We start from the raw sequence: 22,666 nt of genomic DNA on the forward strand, positions 1-22,666 counted from the left end.
AAACTGGATACAAACGGTACAGCCAAACAGTGTCTTCAAATGAACACAAACAACAATATACAAAGGACAAGTCAAACAGAAGGGCTTAAATACAAAAGGAGAACCAAACTGGGGAAACATGATTGGTGGAACTTAACGGGTAAAATGAGGTTAATAAATAGAATAAACAGAATCAGGTGAGGGGCGGGGGCTCCTGTTCCGTACAGGAGCACAAGACATTTCAAAACAAAAGTCCAAAACAATGTGCAGGCTGTGACAGTATGTAACTTTGTTTGGAGAAGTGCTGTATAAAGTTATTATTTTTATTATTATTATTATTATTATTATTATTGATGTGTGTTCAGTAAAATAAAAAATAAATAACCATATAAAAATAAAAAGCTGCTCCTGGTGAGGTTGCACTTCTGACATGTCATTTCTTAAGACGCACAGGGCGATCTTAAGAAATGATATACACACGATACACTCTGGGCGATCGTGTAGTCAAACCTTAATGCATGACCTATTTCTGGTTGGAAAAATACATTGAGAGCGAGGAGAATTTGAAAGAGAGAGTGAACAGTTGAGAGCTCGAGCGAGCACTCAAATTAAAGTGAGAGCGAGCAAATGGAGACGTCGATGCAACCCTCATGTCTGTGCTCAGTCACAACTTGTGTACGCTCATGATACCAGCTTCATTTGCTACAACACTATTTTTCACCCCTCAGTTTCTGTTTTTTCACACGCTCGATTCCCGTCCCTGTGCTCATTTATATTCTGTGTGTGCTCTCATAATAAAGACAGCAAAATAACGCCATACTAGATAATAAATGACTACTATGTACTAATGCATCTACACCGTTTAAGCTGCACCTGCACAAATATAATTACAGCACAAAGTACACTGATACAGAGTGATTTGCTATCAAGTAGACTCCACATCTCTAACTGTATCACATTTGAGATATGACATTAGTATCAAAATGCTCCATCGCAACCGCTGTAACTATTGCTGAATAGCCAGTGTCCTGGAGTGCAGTTCATGATTTGATCTCTTTTGCAGCTGGATCACATTCACAGGTGTGCCCTGTCTCAGGTAAGTACTCAATGGTACTTCACATTCTCTGATATGAGTAAGAGGTCAAAAACAGTGTAAAATTTCCCTAGCTGTCTTGCTAAATTTATTTTTTTAAACTGATAAATTACCTCATTCATGAATATGTTGACAATGTGTCCTTTAACAGCTGCTGTTAATGCTGCTTGAAAGGCTATAAATCCACAGCCAACTCTATGGTGTAGCCTTATCTAAAACATTAGATGCTGTGACTGCCTTGATCCATTTAACGTTAAAATAAAAACCTCACACCTCACTCAGACCTCATTTTTGGATGGAAAACTACACACAGAGGTTTAAAGAACAACTGAAGAATACCTGGTTCAACTTTATTATCAACCAAATCTTATTAAAGTGCCAAATATTCACGTTTAGAAAAACCTCAAAACTCTATATATTACTTAATCACAAAGTTCTACTCAAATAGTCATGTTGTAAGAGACAAAGTTATTATCCCAAAACCCAAGCCATATCCTTAACTGTAGTAGTTTTTCATACAACCTTGTTTGTTACATTTTTAAGGAAACTTCAACTGTATGATCATGGTGAAAATAGAAACAAAACCTACTTTCTGGTGTTCCGTGTGCACTACTACATCAAACGCTGACAGGAGATCACAACTGCATCGCATGGAGAGGCTGCAGGAGATCATTAAGAGCCACTTAATCTTTGAGGCTGACTACATCTTTAGCCTTGACGTTGACAGCAAGTTCCATGGTCACTGGGGAGCAGAGTCTCTTGGCCAGCTGGTTGGAGCGCTGCATCCAGGCTTCTATAAAGCAAACTGTCAGTATTTTCCATATGAACGGCGTCCACAGTCACAGGCTTACATCCCTGCAGGAGAGGGTGACTATTACTATGGTGGAGCTGTAATTGGTGGTCATTTGGAGGATGTATATCGGTTGGCAGAGACATGTAAGGAGCAAATGGACATTGATGCCTCCAAGTCTACAGAGGCAGCATGGCAAGAGGAGAGTCACTTGAACAAATACTTCCTCTACAATAAGCCAACTAAGGTGCTATCTGCAGAATACCTGTGGCAAGACTTCAAGCCCAAAACTAAAGAAGTCAAAGTCATATGCTTCTCCCAGATCATCAAAAACTCCACCAAAGTCCAGCCTAATCCCTAACCTCAAGAACCACAGAGTAAGTAGCCTGTGAGTGACAGACTCAATAAAGGTGACCTCAAGAGAGAAACTCTCTCAAATCAATGTTTTTATCTTTCTCTTAAAACTGAATGGTTTCAACAGATCGAGGTGGATGGGGCCTTTCTCTGAAGAAATGAGCTGCATGCATCCCTCCAGTCATGATGAAAACAAAGACTTGCTAACATATTAGGTGAAAATGGAATGGAAATATCCAAATGAATTTGTCTACATGTAGATATTGCAATATCTCTCCAATGTGCTGTTGTGCTTCTTGGGGTGCTGTTTGGCCGGTATCCGTGCTTTTGTGGTATTTGACAATAGCTGCCAAACATTGCAAATTTCCCCTTGAAGAACAGGAACTGTTACACATGGTTGGTTAATCATTGTTGTAACACTGAAGCTGAGATGCCAGACAGCTGACTGTCTACTAACAACTCACTCAGGCAGAGCTAGACCAGCTCCCTCATCCAGATGACCTATAGAATGGTTATGGGATAAACCTGTATGTTCAAACAACTGAGGCATTAACCACACACATATCTGTATAGCCCCTTTCACTGCAACCAAAAATGTATCTAGACTCTACCCGGAGGAGCTGTATGTGAGAACGCAAATGTCCGAATCAGTCCCATCAGACATTTAATGGACTTTACTTTACCAGCTCCCTAGTACAAAGCCTGCTGTTTGTTCGATTGAGTCCATGTGTGAATAGAGATGATTATTGTCCGGAGAATGCACAGCGAACAAGGCGGGCGTATTAGTAGTACTGGTAGCTGTAAATCAGTCTTGGGATAGGCAATCTCATTTTAATTCATTTCCTGACACCATCAGGATAGTAAAATATTCATCCTATGTCTTTGTACGCATCTCTTCTCAAACCCTTTCCAGCCAATCATGCTTGTTGTGATGATGAACTCACAAGCATGAATGTGGTTAATCATTAATCAAATCCTCTTTACAAATCAGAAATTTTAGGTGTTTTATATTGAATGCAGTAACTTATGGGCCAGTACTACATTTACTCACTGCAATGTAGTTATCGTTATAATATTAGTGATGTGTCGTGCGTGAATGATTCGTTCATTTTGAGCTAATCTTTTGTATGACTTCTTTTGTAACAAGCTGTCTAAGTGAGTAATTTGTTCATTTTTGCCCTAGGCTGCGCATGTCCGCCACTCAGGCTCACCTTCATTCACGAATGGGTCTTTTGGGTCCTGAGTCTCTCGTTCACTTGTCACATGGCCACTGCGAAGGCTCAGTGTAGGAATGAGTGATTCGTTCACGACTCATAACTACGGGTCTTCGAGTCTGAGTCTTTCATTCATTATTCACATGGTTACAGCAGTAACACGACCAATGCTATTATCACTGGTGAGGAGGGCTTGCTAATGTTAGTTGGTCAACCAGAACATTTCTGTAGCTAGCTAGGTAGCTGTGTGTAATGAACATACTGAATGGATGTTTAATTTGCCTTTCCGTTGGAACGAGTTTATACACTACGGGTCCTCAATGACCTACCTGGTTAAAGTGAATCACTATCATTGAATGAATAGAAGGATATTCTTTATTGATAAGCGCAGCACTCTCACACAGGCAATTGAACATATTGTACATAGTGCTCTTTGGATATTTTTATTTATTTTTATTGTTTTCCTTTATCTCTCCTTTTTTATACCTGTTGTTTATTTCAGAGTGGAAGGCAAAGTAAGAATTTCATTGTACGGGGAAACTTGTTTTAACTGTGCATATGACAGTAAACATTGTGACTTTGACTTTTGAATTGAGGCAATCAATCAATTCAACTGAATAAGTCAGTAGGCTTTGGTCCAAAAGGCTGTTTAAGAGCTTAACAAGAGTGCACTTGTGTATTACACTTTACTAAGTGAAGCAAACCATGTTTCTCTCGGTGTTTGAGAACTGTGCTCTTGCTCTTTCTGTCATCATGTGGATAAAAGTAAAGAAAATGAGGGCTGAGCAGGAAGATGAGGACGGGGGAGAGGCGAAGTTTATTTTTGAACAATGTGGCTAGATTTGTAGGCGGTGTCAAAAAGTCATGCATCTCAATAAATACGTGATTTCTGAAATAATACATTTACGTCTATTTGTTCTATTGGTTACGACTCGTGTAGGGTAATTTACCTCAAAATACGATCATTTTAAGCCTCTGGCATGTTGCTTAAACATTACCCATCTGGCAACACTTTCCATCGCCTAAACCAAACAGAACATTTCAAGTAGATGAGAATGCGTCCAACACGGAGAGTCTCCTGTTGCGTCCTACATGTGTGAAAGGGCAACTACGGACAATGTCCGAACCTGATTCTGCGGACGTAGCCTGTAGTTCGTATGTGAAAACAGCTTATTTGTAATGTTTGTAAACCTGTTTTTCCCTCTGATCTCAATAAGGAAACAAAAGAAAGAAGAATATGCAGTGCTGTTATCTGTAGTCACTGACCTGCTCACTTACTGTTCTTAGGCCTCTAAACCTGACTGTCTAAATTCAGTGTCTACTGTAGAAACATCAGTTTCAGGAGTTCCACAGAAGTCTCAGAGTGATGTACAGTGCAGGAAGCGTCTTAATGGTGGTGATTTCAGCTCTCAACTTGTTTTTGGAACAAACACTGCCAGCGTCTTTTTTTTTTTTTTTTTACTTTTTGGACCCCAGGAAGAATAGCGAGGCTGTACAGCCTGGCTAACAGGGATCCTATAAACAATAAACAATAAACCTGAAAATACTCTAGCCAGTGTTTTTCATCAAAAAAAGACGTTACTTGTGAACACGGCCTAAAGTGTTTCACGGTACACACATGTTCAGAGTTGAGTGAATTGGTGTACCTCCATCAACTCTGCACAGGCAGAGCACATCATATCGCTTTCTACAGCTAAAACTTCTGTCATAAAGCGCAGCTTGGCTATAACTTCTCCGTCGGCGCAACAGATTGTAAAAACGTATCATGTCAAACATATTGCAGCCAGCAAAGTCAACATACTAAATACCCGTAAGCTAAAGTTCGACAATGTAATTTAAGTTTTTCATTCTAACCAATGTACCTTCTTGTACCAGTCTTCGCTCCCTTCTGTTATCTGTAATGCACTGATGTTCAGAGTAGCCCTCTCACTGACAAATTATTTTATGCGTCATCACTATTTCAGGCTCCTGTGGCGTAATACTGTGTCGTGCTAGTATCACTCCAAAGTTATAACACTTTAGTAGTCAAACCACATGAAATTTCTGAATGCTTTAATCACCTATGTGTAGCCAACACCTATGTTTACAAGGTTCAAAGCTCAAAAGCCTTGGCCAGAAAGGTTTATAATGTGTTCTTTTAATATCACAGCACCTCTGAAAATAGGATTTGAAAAGTATATATTTAGAGCTGATTTAAACAAAAAATACATTAGTGAAATTCTTACTGCTCACGGATTATTGGTGCTGAGTTTGTGCTGAATAAAACCCCATTCAGAAACTGAGAAGTTTGAGTAACATTTCTGATCTAGCTACAGGATTAAGCCAGTCCTTCTATTACAAACATAGAGATGGATAGATAAGACTACACATGAAACAGTGTCACACCAAAAAAAAAAAAAAAAGTTACCAAAAACCCCTTACAGCAATCATGTTTTTTTCATCCTTTGAAACATAAAATGTGCATGTCATCCTGACACAGACATGAGGTCATTTTCCTGAATTCAACTACTTACTAGTACAGTCATCCCTCGGTATCCGTGGGGGATTGGTTCCAGGACCCCCCACGGATAGGCTACCAAAATCCATGGATGCTCAAGCCCCTTATATAAAATAGCGTAGTATTTGCATATAACTGACACGCATCCTCCCATATACTTTAAATCATCTCTAGATTACTTATAATACCTAATACAATGTAAATGCTATGTAAATAGTTGTTATACTGTATTGTTTAAAGAATAATGACAAGAAAAAAAGTCTGTATATGTTCAGTACAGACACAACCATCGTAGGCCTAACTACATAGTACACATCAGCAACAACGTATGAGGACATTATTATCAGTTTCTCCATCTCTGTGCTGGGGTAATGGGTGTGAAAATTAGGCACTGATTGGGGTGAAGGGTTTGATGGAAAAACCGAAATGGATTGGAAAACAACTTGCTTAGTTTCAAGTTTTACCTGTTATCTTTCTGAGACACAGAGAAAACAGAAAGTACTGCAACCACATTTAAACTCAGTCAGTGAAGGTACAGAGATCGATGGAAAGGATGTTTGCACCATTGTTTTATGTCTGCTAATTAAAACAAATGTAAAATGAAAAAAACTGGCAACACACACACACACGCGCGCCAAGGTGCCACGTATGATTTAAGATTAATTGCTATGGCTGTGTATAGCTCACCTGTATATTTAGTCCAGCTCTGGTCCATATCATGTTCCTGAGTATGGCCCAGCTCTTGTTCACTTGAATTATTTTGATCATCCTCTTGCTTTGTGCCCTCATTTCATAATGAACCCTGAAAACAAGAGTGTTTAATCTTAAACCAGCCCCAGTCTGTGTGTTTGCAGAACTACGGATGTAAAGTATCTAAGGTCTCTGATTGGGTGGTTCACTTTACTGTGTCATAAGGTGGCTTCTGTCCTCAGGTGGGAGGCAACACCCATGTCACTGAATATTGCGGAAAAAGCTACACTGAAGTGAGAAATAAGTTCTATTGCGACACTGCTTTTCAGCTATTACTTTCATTACTTTCACTAAAGGGCTCTGCTTCACAAAAATGCGCAAAATACAGCTCTTCATCCTGGTGGTCACAGGAATTGTTTTAATCAGGTATGGAGCACTTTTTATTTGTTTGATGTACAAGTAAATAATTGCTGACAGTGATCACACACATTCTGTTATTAGTTGATCTGTTAACCACAAACTTTCGTGTGGGTATTGAATCGAATAAGTGTTTTTAATCATTTTTTTGTTAAGGTCGAAGGAGTCCATATAAAAACTATGCCTCAACCTTTTTACATCTGTGTTCTGTAAATGATTAACTGTCATAGCAACCGTTTAATGTGTAAAGCCAGAATTACATGTTGGGGTTGATTTTAATTCTATGTTCAAGTTGGTATTTATACCTTACAAGGCTTCCTTAGTATAGCTAATAGTCTGTTCCAAATTACCAACTACGAGATGTGTGGCCATCACATTATAATCCAGTGACACATCGCATGATTTGTGCTTAACTGGCATTGGTTCCAATGGTAAAACAATGTTATATTTTTTCATCCCACTGTGTTCACCTCTGTTAATTACTTACAGCACAGGTTTACTCCCATTAATTGTAGGCTACTGTTTCCTTACATTAAATAATGGATTAGTTCACACTGAAAATGTGTAGTGATGACGTAGCTCACTCTCCTTTCAATGCCATTCATTAAAAATATAATAAAATCAAGCATTCTGCAGTAAGAAAGAAAGAGACACACAAACACCATTCACACTTGCAGACTACACCATGCTTTTTAACAGATATATCCTGGACCAGTCTTTTTTTGTTTTTTGTTTTTTAGCTGTAGGAGCCCTGGGCATAAATTTCACAAATAGTAGTTGGACTTCATGTCATCAGTGTTACTATATAGTGTACTTTTCCCTTCTCAGTTTGGAAACACATTCTTGTAAACAGTACAAAGCTAGCAAGACAAACAGTAGGATACATAATAAAGTTAGGCAAGGTTATGTTAGCTACTTCATTATATTACCAATGCTAAATTTGTCCATTAGAAAGACCATCTTAATTTTAGTACAACTATCCAAATCAATGGGAAAATCTGGAAATATATACTCTGGTTTATATATTTAATAATCATATCAATTTGCTGATTATATTAGCAATATATTCTTAGTATTATAGTCTAATAGAAATGCTGTCTGCTTGTCTGTACCCTAAAGTCAGATGTGCAGACTGACTGTTTGCCTACTTCAACTTCATGTCCTAAAGTTTTAGGCGCTAAGTTTATGTCAGCATTTCCACTTATTACAATGAGGGAGGTGTAAGGTGTTTTCACTGGACATTGAAGTCGATATGCAAAATCCCAGTGAAACCTATCATGAGACAGTTTGGCAGACATAAATAAAGATCAAACAAAAAATAAATCATTTTTATAAAAAAAAAAAAAAGAAAAGAAAAATAAATAGAAATAAAAATATTCAGTTGCCTTCTGGAGAAAACAGAGAAATGGTAGCTTTATTGATTAGCTTTCCAGGATACCCTATATAAGACTCTGTGACGGAGCCGTCTTAGGCAAGGAGGCAGCAGGAGTCAAGATTGTGATTTTGTGACGAACACCCAGTGAATTTATTTTTGTGCCAATAATAAATGTGAAAAAAAATGAAAGAAAAAAAAACAAACCAAAACGTATTTACACTATTTACACTATTCACAGTAGAAAACAAACAAGACATAAATTCTTCAATAATTTTTCTCTATCACACTCCAATAACCACAACAAACAACCAACCAACAACATCCCACCCCGTCTAAAACAAAATGGAGGGCTTTTATAGTTAAAAAACAGGATGTGACGCCCGCGGACCTCCTGTGGAGTTCGCGGGACTTTTGTTTTAAAATAGCTGAGGCTGTGACGTGCCGGTTTCTTTGACGTCACTGCCGCAACCTCACCTCCAGGAAACATCGCACAGGTAAGTGAACCTCTTACACTTAACAATCAATCAACATTTACACATAGACAACATAACCTAACGTAGCACTTTTAATGGTAAACGGAGGATAATGGAATATGCGAATGGATTTGTTGGCCAACTTAATCGGAAATGATATGGAATGATATAGAACGCTAACGTTAGTCTCTTTCTCTCTTATTTACAGATCAATCAACAAAGACATTGGACATCACACACACGACAAAATCACAATAACAACAATCAATAAATATTTAACTTTAACTCAGTCCATGTTGTGTGGTGAATATGTATGTTTGTGCGGTGAATGGATATGAACAGTTCGTGCCTGCAAACAGTCCATACGTGACGGAGAGTTGATCCGTCACAGACTCCATCAGTCGAAAGATCTGCACAAGATCTGAACCGTTTCATGCTTCACTGTTGCCTACTCTCAGTGCTTGGCTTCCCTTTCATTGTTCTAAAAGTCATTCTTTTAAAAAGTCTTTTCCCTGAGTCAGTTGAATGACATTTTAGAATAATTATTCAACTATCTAATGAAATCTAAAAGATGCTAGCAGGTGACACATAAAATGTCTAACAGAAAGCGAGAGGTTTTCAGATATATACATTGTATAACCCAACTATGGAGATACACAATGACATTTTCAGACAAATTCAGACATTTGTTACAGGTAAACGTGAACAATTTTTTATCACATTTTGTTGCATTCTACTCCCTTATCCTGTGACTGCCTGCAAAATTGCAAACTTCTAAAGAATGTAGATGTATTCCTGTCCCGTTTGTCTGTATTTGACCTGATGAAATCTTTTTTGACATTCTCACTCTAACCATGGTTATGCATCATGACATAGATTTTGGTGGTCACCCTGCTACTAAACAACTGGCTTACCATTACCTCACTTGCAAGTTAATCCTGCAAATAAGATATGATGCAGAAAAAGGGTTAGTACCTAGTGGATAATGCTTTTACAATCCCAAGTTTAGGCCTTTGGAGCTCTCTCTGTATGTTAGTGCCAAGCCCTGATGGAACAGCTTACTTCTGCGCTGAAGCATGAATACAGATTCATGACTGCTGATAATTTCTTACAGTACATGATTCTACTGTTCAGCCCTCAGTGTGCTCCGGCAACATTTCAGGGATCATTGAACTCAGTTCTTGCAAACACGTCAAACTGTGAAGTATACTTCGATGACATGGTTCCTCATGGGCTGATCCTTTAGATGTGCTATCCAAATTTTTTGTTAACGGCGAGATGTATCCCTCACCCTGTACTTGACCAGATGTGGACATGCAAAAGCAGCCATTACGTGTTTCTGTAAACAAGTCAGGGTCAAAGACAAACCAGGCACATTACCTTTTTCTCTCCGAAATTACTTCTCCCAGTGTGTCTTTTGTCCTGAGTACACTTTATGATGCAAAATTTGCACCAAACCAACTCTTTCTTTGGTTGTTTCTGGCAGCCCATTAGTTGAAAGCAGGTTACCTAAAGCATTATTTTACGAATAGAGATTGATGTCTGCCCTGTGATGGACTGGTGACCTGTCCAGGGTGTTTCCCCGCCTTTCGCTTGAATGATGGAATAGGCTCCAGCACCTCCGATCCTAATTAGAATAAGCGGCTTAGATAATAAGTAAGTCAGTGAGGTTTATTAAGCTAATCTAAGCAATATCTAATAGCCTCTGAAGGAGCCATGTTTCAAAAAGATTTTTGTGGTCTTTTGTGGTATGGAATAAATTTTGTCATGGTTAAAACTGGTCATCTTTTCATTTTGTGCGGAAAGGGTTTTAAAAAAAAAAGATGGAACTTTGAATTCTTGTTAGTTCGTTTTTGTCCGTGGAACATGCCAAAATGAAAATGGCTTTTCTGCTGCAATTTGAGGGGGTTCTTGTGTGTGTGTGTGTGTGTGTGTGTTTTTTGGTGTTTGATTTATGATAAACATTTTCAGTTTACTAAATTTGTAATTAAAATACTGACTATAAACATCTCTCTACAACAATGACACTTTACCAAATTAAATTCAGTTTAAAATGCATCTTTGCCTTAATTCATATTTTAAATGAATGCTACATATGCATCTAAATGCAAGAGAATATTTAAAAATCAAAGAAAATGAGGAAAGTCGCTACAACTGACAAAACTACAATATAAAGGAGCAAGGCAGATTATCCATGTATATTTTACAACAGCTGTAATCAAATCACTAAGATTTTTCTGCATCAAGATTATACATTACTGCTATGTACTAATGCATCTACACAGTTTAAGCTGCACCTGCACAAATATAATCACAAGTACACTGATTTGAGAGTCATTTGCTAAGTGGACTCCACATCTCTAACTATATCACATTTGAGATATAACGTTAATATCAAAATGCTCCATCACAACCGCTGTAACTATTGCTGAAAAGCCAGTGTCCTGGAGTGCAGTTCATGGTTTGATCTCTTTTGCAGCTGGATCACATTCACAGGAGTGCCCTGTCTCAGGTAAGTACTCAATGGTACTTCACATTCTCTGATATGAGTAAGGAGGGGGTCAAGAGCTTCAGTCTTGAATATGTTCACAAAGTGTCTCTTCACTGCTGCTCTTAATGCTGTTAGAAAGGCCATAAATCCACAACTGTATCGTGAAGCATTGTCTAGTGCATTAGACAGATTTTAACATTGTGACATTGTGACTTACATAAAAAGAAAAAAAGAACCTTCCATGCAAATATAAGTTCTTGTAATAACTCCATCATTTTGGTGTTGAAACCCCCCTATAGAATGATCTTTTGGTTGCAGAGGACATGTCATCTGGCCCTGACCATTTCTAATGGAAATAGCTAATAGAAATAATTTCTAATAGAAACAGTGTCTCGCACCTCATTTTTGGATAGAAATATACACACAGAGGTTCAAAGAACCACTGATGAATAACTAGTTCATCTTTATTATCAACAAAATCTTCAGAAAGAAATGTCAAATAATTACACTTAGAAAAACCTCAGAATTCTACATATTATTTGATAACCAAAAATTCTACTCAAATAGTCATGTTACAAGATAAACCTGAAGCATTACCTTAACTGTAGTATGTTTGTCACATGACCTTGTCTGTAACATTTTTTTAATGAAATTTCTATCTGTAAGATCATGATGAAAGTGAAGACAACCTATGAGAGGACAAATAAAAGACTCAAGTGGACAAAGAACTGAATTGCGACCATGCAAAATATTGATATTTTCCCATAAAAAATGGATCAAATATTCCCCAAACTGTCATTTAATCAAAAGAGGAATTGTTATTCATGGAGTGGTGTTTGTTTTCCTAAAAATATTTTCAGAGTGTGAGCAAAAACTATAGAAAATTATAGATAGACATTAAACAGGATGTGGCCAAATGATGCTTACGAAACACACAGTGGTCTTCACCCTCTAAGCAATCATGTGGTTCTGACCACCAGTGACATCATTTGAGTAGAAAGAGGGTGAAGTGAACCAAACCAATACACTCATCTATAAAAATTCGACCAATCATGTTTCCTGTCATGGTCTGTTGAGCTGTTATTTCTCTTGGTCCTGAGTCCTTTCTCTGTCATGAAAAATGATTACAGTTTTCATGACTGTGGAATAACAAGCACAACAAAGGGTGAAGGAGTCACTTATAATAATAATAATAATAATAATAATAATAATAATAATAATAATAATAATACGTTTATTTAGAGCTCAATATCACTGTTTATAGTCTCAAAGGGCTTTACATGTTTATAACAAAGTCAAATCAAAATTATATTATCCATAAATTCAAGAAAATAGGGAAGTCTTCTATCTGGTTTTAAAGGTATGGAGAGTTTGCCTCCCTAACTTCTGTAGGTAAACCATTCCAGAGGAAGGGAGAGCGGTAGGAAAAGGCTCTGTTGCCAGTGGACTTCTTTTTAACTCTTAGAACGACTAATAGTCCAGAATCTTGAGAGCGCAGAGTGCGAGGTGGGTTATAGTGTGTAATTAAATTAGACAGGTAGGAAGGCGCAAGCCCATGTATAATTTTATATGTTCATTTGGGAGCCAATGGAGGGAAGCCAGGACAGGTGTAATGTGATTAAACTTCCTTGTTCTGGACAGAATTCTGGCAGCAGTATTCTGGACCAGCTGAAGACTTTGGTAATAGAGGAAGGCAGGCCAGAGTACAGAACATTGAAGTAATCGAGACGAGACGTGACAAATGCGTGAACAATGGTTTCTGCATCAGCCGTACTTAGAAAGGGCCTAATTCTAGCGATATTACAGTGGTGATAAAAGGCAGTTTTGGTTGTGTTTTTGATATGAGTGACTAGCAAGAGATTAGAGTCAAAAATCGCACCAAAGTTTTTAGCTGAAGAGTTTTGAGAGATGATGCAGCTGTCAAAATTTAGGGCAAGATCAGTAAAAAGATGCTTATGCCAAATAACATTCAAACATGATGAGTACATTTCGTTTTTTTAAATAAAATTAAATAGTATTGTAAACAGCACACAGTAAGAGATTGTATATTTATTATAAAAGATTAATATTGAAAGGGAAAGCAGAAGATGAATTCAGTATATATGCATTTTACACTAAAAATATTAGACCAAAATGAGGTAAACATTAGGCACTTTTGGAGTACAACTTATTTTGTATGTTAATTTATAACTGAGAATAGTCTTATATCTGAGAATAGTTTGTTTTATGGATCTGAAACTCTCAAATATCTTTTCACATGTCTGTGTGAATTGCAACTTAGCTCTCATATACTTTTTTTTTATCATTTTCAAATTATGAATGAGTTTTTAGGGAACAATAGATGTGCTTGTTCAGAAGCTTTTGCAATATAATACATGGGTGGTTGTGTTTTACAGTCGAACTGACGTTGCTACGGTGACTCCCTGGTTGGCACCAATAGTGTGGGAGGGCACCTTTGAGCCCACACTCATCGACACAATATACAAACAACAGAACCTCACCATTGCCACCACAGTGTTTGCCGTGGGAAAGTGAGTTAGTATCTTAACTCGTCAAAAAGAAACTGTTATCCATCTCCCCTCGTTCTGTCTATTTCCCTCTCTTGTTATTTCCTATACCTGCACAAATGTTTGACAAGCGGTTTTTGACATGAAAAATCTTTACGTTCTTATACAACCCTCTCTGTTTTCTCTTCTCCCTAAGGAGGAGGGACGATTACTGACGTTAGTGGGAATCTTGACAGGGAAACCACATCTGTTAGACAAAATTTGAAAATCTCCAGGCTTATGGTGCAACACTGTGAATGGGACTTTACTTTGGCAGTCCTGTCAGATAATGTTCATGATAGGATGCCTAGTTTGAAATGTCTGGGGTTGTATTAGACATGTTTGAGAGGGAGAGCTGGGAGGGCTTCCCTGGGACAGTGTGTGTAAAGAAGTCTATGTGGGGTTGTTTGCTGCCTGTTTTTGACCAACTGGCCTGTGGATTTCTTTCTCCTGCAGGTCTTTAGTAACAGAGAATGTAAAGTAGAGGTTTGGAGCCTCAAAGAATTCTGGGGTCCACCAACAATTTTTTTTTTTTTTTGTAATTATTACTTAAAAACTTGTCTTTTTTTGAAGATAATGTTTTATTTTCATTCACTTTTGTAGGGAGGGGTTGCACTACACTACAATTTTCAACTGTCACTTTTTTTTAAAATATTTAAGAGAAATGCATGTAAATGCATATTGTAATTCCTTTTCCAAGAATAATGATCTGCATTACAACAAAATTATAAAGTAATATATTGTATCAATATAAATGTTAAATGTAAAAATGAAATGTAAATGTTAAATATAAATGTAAATGTCAAATGCAAATGTTAATGTTAAATGTAAATGTTAAATGTTAAATGTAAATGTAGGATCTGAAAAAAAATGTATAGTAAATATGTTAATTTACCGCGCCCTCTCAGTTTTTCGAATGGAGAAGAGTGGTCTCAGCCATATCGCTGTGAACACAAGAAACAACCTCAAAATGGTAGGGCAGCTGCCACGCCAGAAAAAGAGAAATGGATCAGAATCACGTTATAACGTAACAAGTTTATTGCGACAACAATTTGTTTTTCACGTTTTAATAAGAGAATTTATATTGTAAGGCCATAAGGAGAAACTCGTGTTTGATTGAGAGAACGGTGTGCAGAGAACGGATAAACAGGAATATGGCTCATTTACACGATTTGATTAAGTTCTGCTTCACGCTTGGGTTGAGACATGGCGAGATTCTGCTGTTATTGAGCACAGTGGATGATATTGTAATAAGTAAGCCTACACTAAGAAGGATTTTAAAATGCATGGGGCTGTACAGAAGAACGAATGAGTCCGACCCTCTGAATACATATCATGGGGAGTCCACCTCTGCCCGTGACCAGCTTATCTCCTTATAATGTGAAACATTTCATGTTATAACAGTACAAGTTATCACGTTTTAACATGAAAAGCTTCACGTTATAAGGAGATGAGCTGTTTTTCACGTTTTAACAAGATATTTTCACGTTCTAGGCTAACAAGATATTTTCACGGCATTATGACATACATATCACGTTATAACAAGAAACCTTTCTTGTTATAACAATACACTATTTATCTTGCTATCATGTGAAACGTTTCATGTTAAAACAAATTTATCCGTTCTCTGGCGTGGCAGCTGCCCTATCATTTTGAGCCTATTTCTCGTGTTCACAGCTTTGGTCGATATGGCTGAGACCACCCTTATCCATGCGAAAAGCTGAGGGGGCGTGGAAAATTAGCAAATTTGCTATATATTTAGTTTTCAAATCCTACATTTAGATTTAACATTTAACATTTATGTTTACATTTAACATTTCTCTCTAAATGTTTAAAAAAGTGACCGTTGGAAATTGTAGTGCCTTTTTCACATTTGGCAGTGCTAAATGTGCAATAACTGAGCAGGAAAACAGAAGGTGCAACTTTTTACAAATGGGGCCCCACAGAGGAGGTCCATAGCTTTCATGAGATCATACAAAAGGTCTGAGATTTAAAAAATTCAGAACTACTAACTTAATATAAAGAAATCTTGCTCGATCTCTTTCACCCAGTCCTTTCACAGTCCCCTGTGTTTCTCCATCCTTTTCTTTTTCCCCTTCCATCATTTTCTGTCCTTCTATTTCTCTCTCCTTATCTTTGCTCCATCCTTTCTCACACTTTGTCCACTCCCTTTTTCTACTGTAGGTATGTGCGTTTTCTAAGGGACTTCCTGCAGACTGCAGAAAAGCACTACTTTCTGGGGTTCCGTGTGCACTACTACATCTTCACTGACCAGCCAGAGGCAATTCCTGCTGTAACTTTGGCTCCAAACCGTACCCTGACACCTATAAAGATTCCAGGCTCCAGTCGCTGGCAGGAGATCACATTACGTCGCATGGAGAGGCTGCAGGAGATCATTAAGAACCGCTTAATCTTTGAGGCTGACTACATCTTCAGCCTTGACGTTGACAGCAAGTTCCATGGTCACTGGGGAGCAGAGTCCCTTGGCCAGCTGGTTGGAGCGCTGCATCCAGGCTTCTATAAAGCAAACCGTCAGTATTTTCCATATGAACGGCGTCCACAGTCACAGGCTTACATCCCTGCAGGAGAGGGTGACTATTATTATGGTGGAGCTGTAATTGGTGGTCATTTGGAGGATGTATATCGGTTGGCAAAGACCTGTAAGGATCAACTGGACATTGATGCCTCCAAGTCTATAGAGGCAGCATGGCAAGAGGAGAGTCACCTGAACAAATACTTCCTCTACAATAAGCCGACCAAGGTGCTGTCTCCAGAGTACCTCTGGCAAGATGTCCAATTTTTCAAACCTCAAGAGGTAAAAATCATCCGTTTCACTCAGGTCATCAAAAACAATGCCGCAGTCCGGCCTAATCCCTAATCCTGAATGCCACAGAGTAAGATCCCAGATAGCAAGGGGGAACTGATCCACCATTGAAGTATGATCAAAAGTGTTGATGGATCAGCACTGAACTAGAATAGATATTTGGTTAGCTCTTCTAGTTTGAAAATGTAATGTTAAATAATGCTGACTCAACATGATATTTGGTGAGTTTTTCAACATTGAAAAAGTGCTATTGATTCAACATTCAACTTTCTTTCGCCTTGGGGTTTGGAGAGAACCCTGTTCCATTTAAGTTTTGTTCTGTTGTCTTGCTGAGGCACAAAGAAAAACAAAGTGTGGTAGCCACATTCAAACTTGGTCAGTACAGCTGCAGAAATGGATGAAGAGGTTGCTGGAGCATGGGGAAAAAATGTTGCTTGAACAGGGCCAGAATGTACAGGTAGAGTGTGAAATCATTTAAGTCTTGAGTTAACGTGTATAAATAACCCACTTGAAAAGAACTGTTTCTTTTACTGTACTGTAGACCCTTCAATAAAAATAGAAAAAACAGCTTATTAAGCACTGTAAATAATTCTTGCATTGCATAAACTTTGTAGATCTGAGAACCAGAACTTTGCTCAATTTCAGTTTCAACAAGAAAATCCAAGCCCAAATGTTGATGTTTTACAATTTGATAACTTCTGGTAAATGAAATTTCATTTCTAATTAATCAGATGACCTACATACCACTGCATATCATTTGACACACACAAAAAAGTGGAACTTTTGATGTGTGGGCTACCTCACGACTATCACACATTAATGAACAATGATGCAGTCACCGTAGAGCAATTAGCCCCATGTGCTGTGTGTGAATAGGAAATACCCACATACAATTTCTTTGTATTAGAAAAGTAGCAGCACTATTCCCTGTAAGAATCATGCTTTGTGATGGGCTGCTGCCCTTCACTCTGGGCGAACGATTTTGTTTTGTTGAAGTTCTTGCAGTATTTTGCTCACCTGTGGGCTTGCTCACATGGGCTTGCTGCTGCGACAAACATCATGGCGCCTTGGAACAGCCGTTTGGAGATATCACCTGCAATTCCCAGGTTTGGCTGCGTAGTCCTTCAAGCATCTCTTTAGGTAAACACTCACACATATATAGACAATCATACTTACATATTATACGCAACACGTAAGGTGGTAGTAGGTTAGGGGACTGGTCTTAACTATTAGTTCTTGTATTTCCCTAGACTGCAAGCATTGATTCATTTAGATAGGTGTTAGTTGAGTGCTTGGCATTTCTTCTCCTAACACACGGTGACCCCCACATGAATTCCATGTGAAAAGACATAATCACAAACCCACATGTTCATACACGTGCTAACACAATTTGGAAGACAGATGCTAACACGTAGCCTCACAGATTCACACATGTTTTCCCCTGCACAGCTGTGCAAATAGTTTCACACATACACTCACTCATCTATACCTTTTTCTTTTGATTGAAACATCTCCAAAGCCTGCATATGCTACATTCGTTCATTGTTGCTTCTTGTAAGGTGCATTGTCCATACCTATGTATTTCAGAAGCATGTTAGTGCAGATATGAACTCCAGCTTCTCACAGATCAGAGCAATGGAGCAAAATTTCCAATTTCTGGAGCAAACCTCTAGCAACAAACTCTTTGCCCTCCTTCTTAAACTGTCCAGCTTAGACTGGCAAACTCTTGATCAGTTTAGTGCTGAAAAGTTTCTTAGGACACATCTAAGGGCGTTTTCACACCTACAGTTCATTTGCTCTGGACCGAATCAGTTGATGAGTTTGTAATCTTGGACCGTTTTCACCTTGGTTCAGTTTGTTTTCACACAGAGAAAAATCCAGGCAAACCAAAATGCATCACTACACTTCAAAAAATAATTTTGAGATTTAATTAGTTCAACTCTGGTTTTTTTTGGTTGATATAACTAAATTCGATGAAATTGTCCTGACAACAAGGAAGTTTTCATTGCCTCAACTTCGTTGTAAATTTAAGGAACAAGCAGAATTGTTGTTTCAACTAAAAATTGCATGTTGAAACAAGTACATTACACATTACATGCACTGTATTACCACCTATCGCGAGATCAGGGTTGAAAATACACTTCAGTTCGGTCGTGTATCTCGTGTTGGAAGGAAGCCTCAAATTGAAGTTGAACTTCGTTCTGCCACAACATCTATGGCCATCCATGCATGTGGTGCGTTTTAATCCACAACAGTTTAATGAGCGGGGATATTTATGACTGACAGAATACATGCATGGCAGTGGCACTATTGGAAAGTAATAAAAATGGGAAAGAAATAAAGCTGGCTCAGTGAAATCTTTTAAGTTAACTCAACACAATGGTTATAGTTATACTAATCAAAATTTTAAGGCATCGAGGTAACGAATTTGCTTATGTTGAAACATCAAATATCTCAGTCAAGTTAACTAACTTACCTTTGTTGTACAACTTGCTGAACTTTGTTGACCAGACAAAGAGATATGTGTTTACACCACTTAAAGTTAAGTTCATTCAAAATGAATTTTATTGTCAAGTTAACTCAAAAACATAAGGCAGCAAGGTAACTTATTTTTTTAAGTTGAAACAGCATTATTTCTTACAGTGGACTAAACCTCGTAAGTACGTTCACTCCACTTATTGGTTCGATGTTTCTGGGCCGGGAGCAAGAAAGTAAATACAGGAAGAAGGTCCTGTGCTCTGGACTAGTGCATATTTTTGTGAGAGAAGCATTGCTATGCAATTTAACATGGAGCAACAGCAGAGTTGGCTTTTGTTCAAGAATCTTTGTTTGTATTGTTTTGAAATAGAAGGTTAATATGGAAAGGTGTCCTTGTAATTTAATTGTGTTCTAACACGGTACGTTAAACCAATCAGTTAAGACTGTGTCACTGTGTACGATATTAGTAATTTCTTTATTAATCTTTAAAGACTGTATAATACATTTACATATGTGTGTGTGTGTGTTTGTGAGAATGAGATGATTTTCTATATTTTAACGCTCAATAAAGAGAAGGAGAACGCCTGAGAAAGTCAAGTCACGTCCTCTCTTTCCACTCACTGTTTTCCCCTGTTTTAACAGGTTCACTATCTGTAACAGTCCTCCCTTCCAGGACCTGAGTAATGAAGGCGACAGAGGACCCAAGTGCAGAGCTCTTGGTACTTTAATAAATCAGTTCAACAAATCCAAATCAGAATCCTCAGGAACGGTCATAAACACAAGCCAGGGCCAAAACCAAATGGAGAGCAAACAGGAATCCGTACAAACAATCCAAAATCGCAAGACAAAGAGCAGGGTCAAAAAGGCAGGCAAATACGTCAAAACACTGGAACAGAATAACAGATACAATCATCAAAGAGACAGTCAGCAGCGCAAGCTCAATACCTCACAAAGAGGTGCCTGTAATTGCAGTCCTTAAATCCCCCAAGTGGCGATTAAGTGAATTTGCTGCAGGTGTGCTAAAACTCAGGAGACTCAGAGCGTGGGCGTGCCTCAGAGGATTGGCTGGAAGCAGGTCTGACAACCTGTTACACCAGTGTCTAGAAATATCATTTTATCTTTAGCTGATGAGCTTGACCTATCACAAACTTTGTTTGATATTTGCCCCAATAAATTGCCCATACTCAGTTAGACACATTAACCACTTTAAGCCACAAGAGAAATACAGCAATACAGCAAATCTCACAAATGTTAACCGAAATACAGAACATTCAGATTAAGCAGTCACATTAAGGAGTCATTAATATGTTGTCCCTTTGGATGTGGAACTATGTTCCTTTACCCCTTCTAAAGTGACAGTTGACTCTTCTGGTCCTGATGACTGACCTTATGATACTTTCTCCATTCCCTTGAGCTCTCAAGCAAGACATATCACCCATCAAGGTTCCTGAACATGGCTTCCTGAGACTGTGAATCCTGAGAATGTTCCTTCTCACACTGTCACACTGGAAGTGTTTGAAGTGATCCAGTGAACAGTTGTTCCTGTGCCTGAACAATGTTAACAACTGCTTAGCAACATACCTTTAAAAGGGATATACATTGTGCGTGGAACCAGTCTGTACATTTATTTTTAAAAAGTTGCATGTTAATTCTTTTAACAGTTATTTATTCTATTTTAATATTTTTTCTCCAAAAATATTTAGAATGAACTTTCTATATGTGTATGCTGGACATGTAGTTGTTGTTTTGTTCTGAAAACAAGGACACTCGGCACAGATCGGATGTCACAGCAAAGGCAGCAGGCTACAGAGTTACCACAAGAGGGACCCAGTTCCACAAATATAGCAAAAATCTCCAGCGTAAGGAACGGAAGTGACACTAATCTCTCCTTTCATGATGGAGGATCCACAGACTCTGACACTGGGTGGGGAGCAAAATGATCAGAATATGGATTTTCAGGAGAATTTGGTTGAGCATTCAAACATCAATGTTTGATATGCAGCTATTGTCAGAGGTATAGAAAGGAACTTGAAATTGAGACCAACTGGTGATTGCACAGTGGATGCAGAGGAAAGTCACTATGAGATTAAGGAGGAGGTCAAGACTCATGTCTCTTGGCCTGTAGACATACCCCTTGATCCTGGAAAATTTAGTACAGAACAACCTGAAAAGTTCAGCAGGTTGTTATTCAAGCATAAAGAGGTGTTTTTAGTGACATGAGGAGGACTGTGTCTATACAGATTTGACATGTAATATATACTGGGGATGCCATACCAGTTAGAAGCTGGCACAGCTGGAATCCACCTAAACCATATCAGGAAGTCAGGGATAGAGAGATCATCAGTGAAAGCCACAGCTCTTGAGCCGCTCCTGTAACCCTCATTAAAAAAAAGGAAAGGCCTTTGTTTGGATTTGTATTGAATATAGCTATCCTCTCCTTCATACTGAGGAATCTCTTTCTTGTTTGAAAAAGTCCTGTTTTTCTCTTCTCTGGATTTAGCTCATGGCAGGTTGCTGTACATCCAGCTGACAAGGAGATGACTGCATTTACGACCTCTAGGGGCCTGTTCTAATTTTAAAAGATGCTGGTGGGTCTTTGTCATTGTCTGGGTTCATTTCAGCGACTGGTTAAAACCTGTTGGGGTTTAGGGACTAGGATTTTGAAACTCTCCTGATGTATCTGAATGACATATTTGTCCTTTCACCCAGTTTTGAGGCCCATCTTCAGCATTTAGACCTGGTACTGGGTTGGTTTAATCCTGGGTTCTTTATTTCAGGTGAATGTGCATTGCCTGGGACATGTGGTGGTTGGGGGAGAACTATCCCCAGATCAAAGTAACTGAAAGCAGTGCCGCCCCTGGCAAAAACCCACTGCTGTTACATGGATATCTTTTCTTGGATAAGTTTTCCATATACATTTTACTTGTCTTGTAATTGATCTGAACGTAGCTGAAATCTGTAAATATGTTTGTGCTCTATTAAGGATTGAATACCTGTATACAATTACTCATGGGGTGAGTTATGTTGCAGCAAGAATTACAATTTACAATTTACAATTTACAATTTAGTTATTTGGCAGACGCTTTTTACCAAAGCGACTTACAATTGGTGCATCAGTCGGATTTCTAATACCTTCAACAGAGATCATAATAAGACTGAGCGTCAAATTGCCCTTTCGCATTGCGCCCCTGGAATACTTTTACAAACAGAAATACAAGACAAAGGTTTTTTTTTGTTTGTTTTTTTTTCTCTAGGGAAGGGAGGTTAGGCATTGGGGGACAGGTGTGTTCTAAAGAGGTGGGTTTTCAGTTTCCTGCGGAAGATGGTAAGAGACTCTGCAGTCTTGACTGCCTAGGGGAGGTCGTTCCACCACCTCGGGGCAATGGCGGAGAAGAGGCGTGGTCGGGAGGAGCGGCTGCCGGGTTCCCGGAGTGAGGGGACCGTC

The 22,666-nt window shown here is 38.4% G+C and overlaps 1 protein-coding gene and 1 pseudogene across 1 annotated transcript; both read left to right on the plus strand.

Moving 5' to 3' along the window:
• The first annotated feature begins 497 nt into the window (after window positions 1-497).
• On the plus strand, window positions 498-2,223 carry LOC115819531 (globoside alpha-1,3-N-acetylgalactosaminyltransferase 1-like; annotated as a pseudogene).
• Window positions 2,224-9,541: 7,318 nt separating this feature from the next.
• LOC115819532 (globoside alpha-1,3-N-acetylgalactosaminyltransferase 1-like) lies at window positions 9,542-16,797 on the plus strand. Its single transcript, XM_030783041.1, has 4 exons — window positions 9,542-9,577; window positions 11,362-11,394; window positions 13,729-13,904; window positions 16,104-16,797. Exons 1-4 carry the CDS (start codon window positions 9,542-9,544, stop codon window positions 16,795-16,797), a joined length of 939 nt encoding a protein of 312 aa, XP_030638901.1.
• The last annotated feature ends 5,869 nt before the right edge of the window (window positions 16,798-22,666 follow it).

Source organism: Chanos chanos, chromosome 8 (genome assembly GCF_902362185.1).
Source record: "Chanos chanos chromosome 8, fChaCha1.1, whole genome shotgun sequence".
In the NCBI taxonomy this organism is placed as follows: domain Eukaryota; kingdom Metazoa; phylum Chordata; class Actinopteri; order Gonorynchiformes; family Chanidae; genus Chanos; species Chanos chanos.

Excerpts from the sequence above, each read along its gene's own strand:
- LOC115819532 (XM_030783041.1), top strand. The coding sequence starts at position 9,542 with ATGACATTTTCAGACAAATTCAGACATTTGTTACAG. Across the intron at positions 11,395-13,728 it reads ACAGGAGTGCCCTGTCTCAG|AAGCTTTTGCAATATAATAC; the intron begins GTAAGTACTCAA and ends GTGCTTGTTCAG. Across the intron at positions 13,905-16,103 it reads ACAGTGTTTGCCGTGGGAAA|GTATGTGCGTTTTCTAAGGG; the intron begins GTGAGTTAGTAT and ends TTTCTACTGTAG.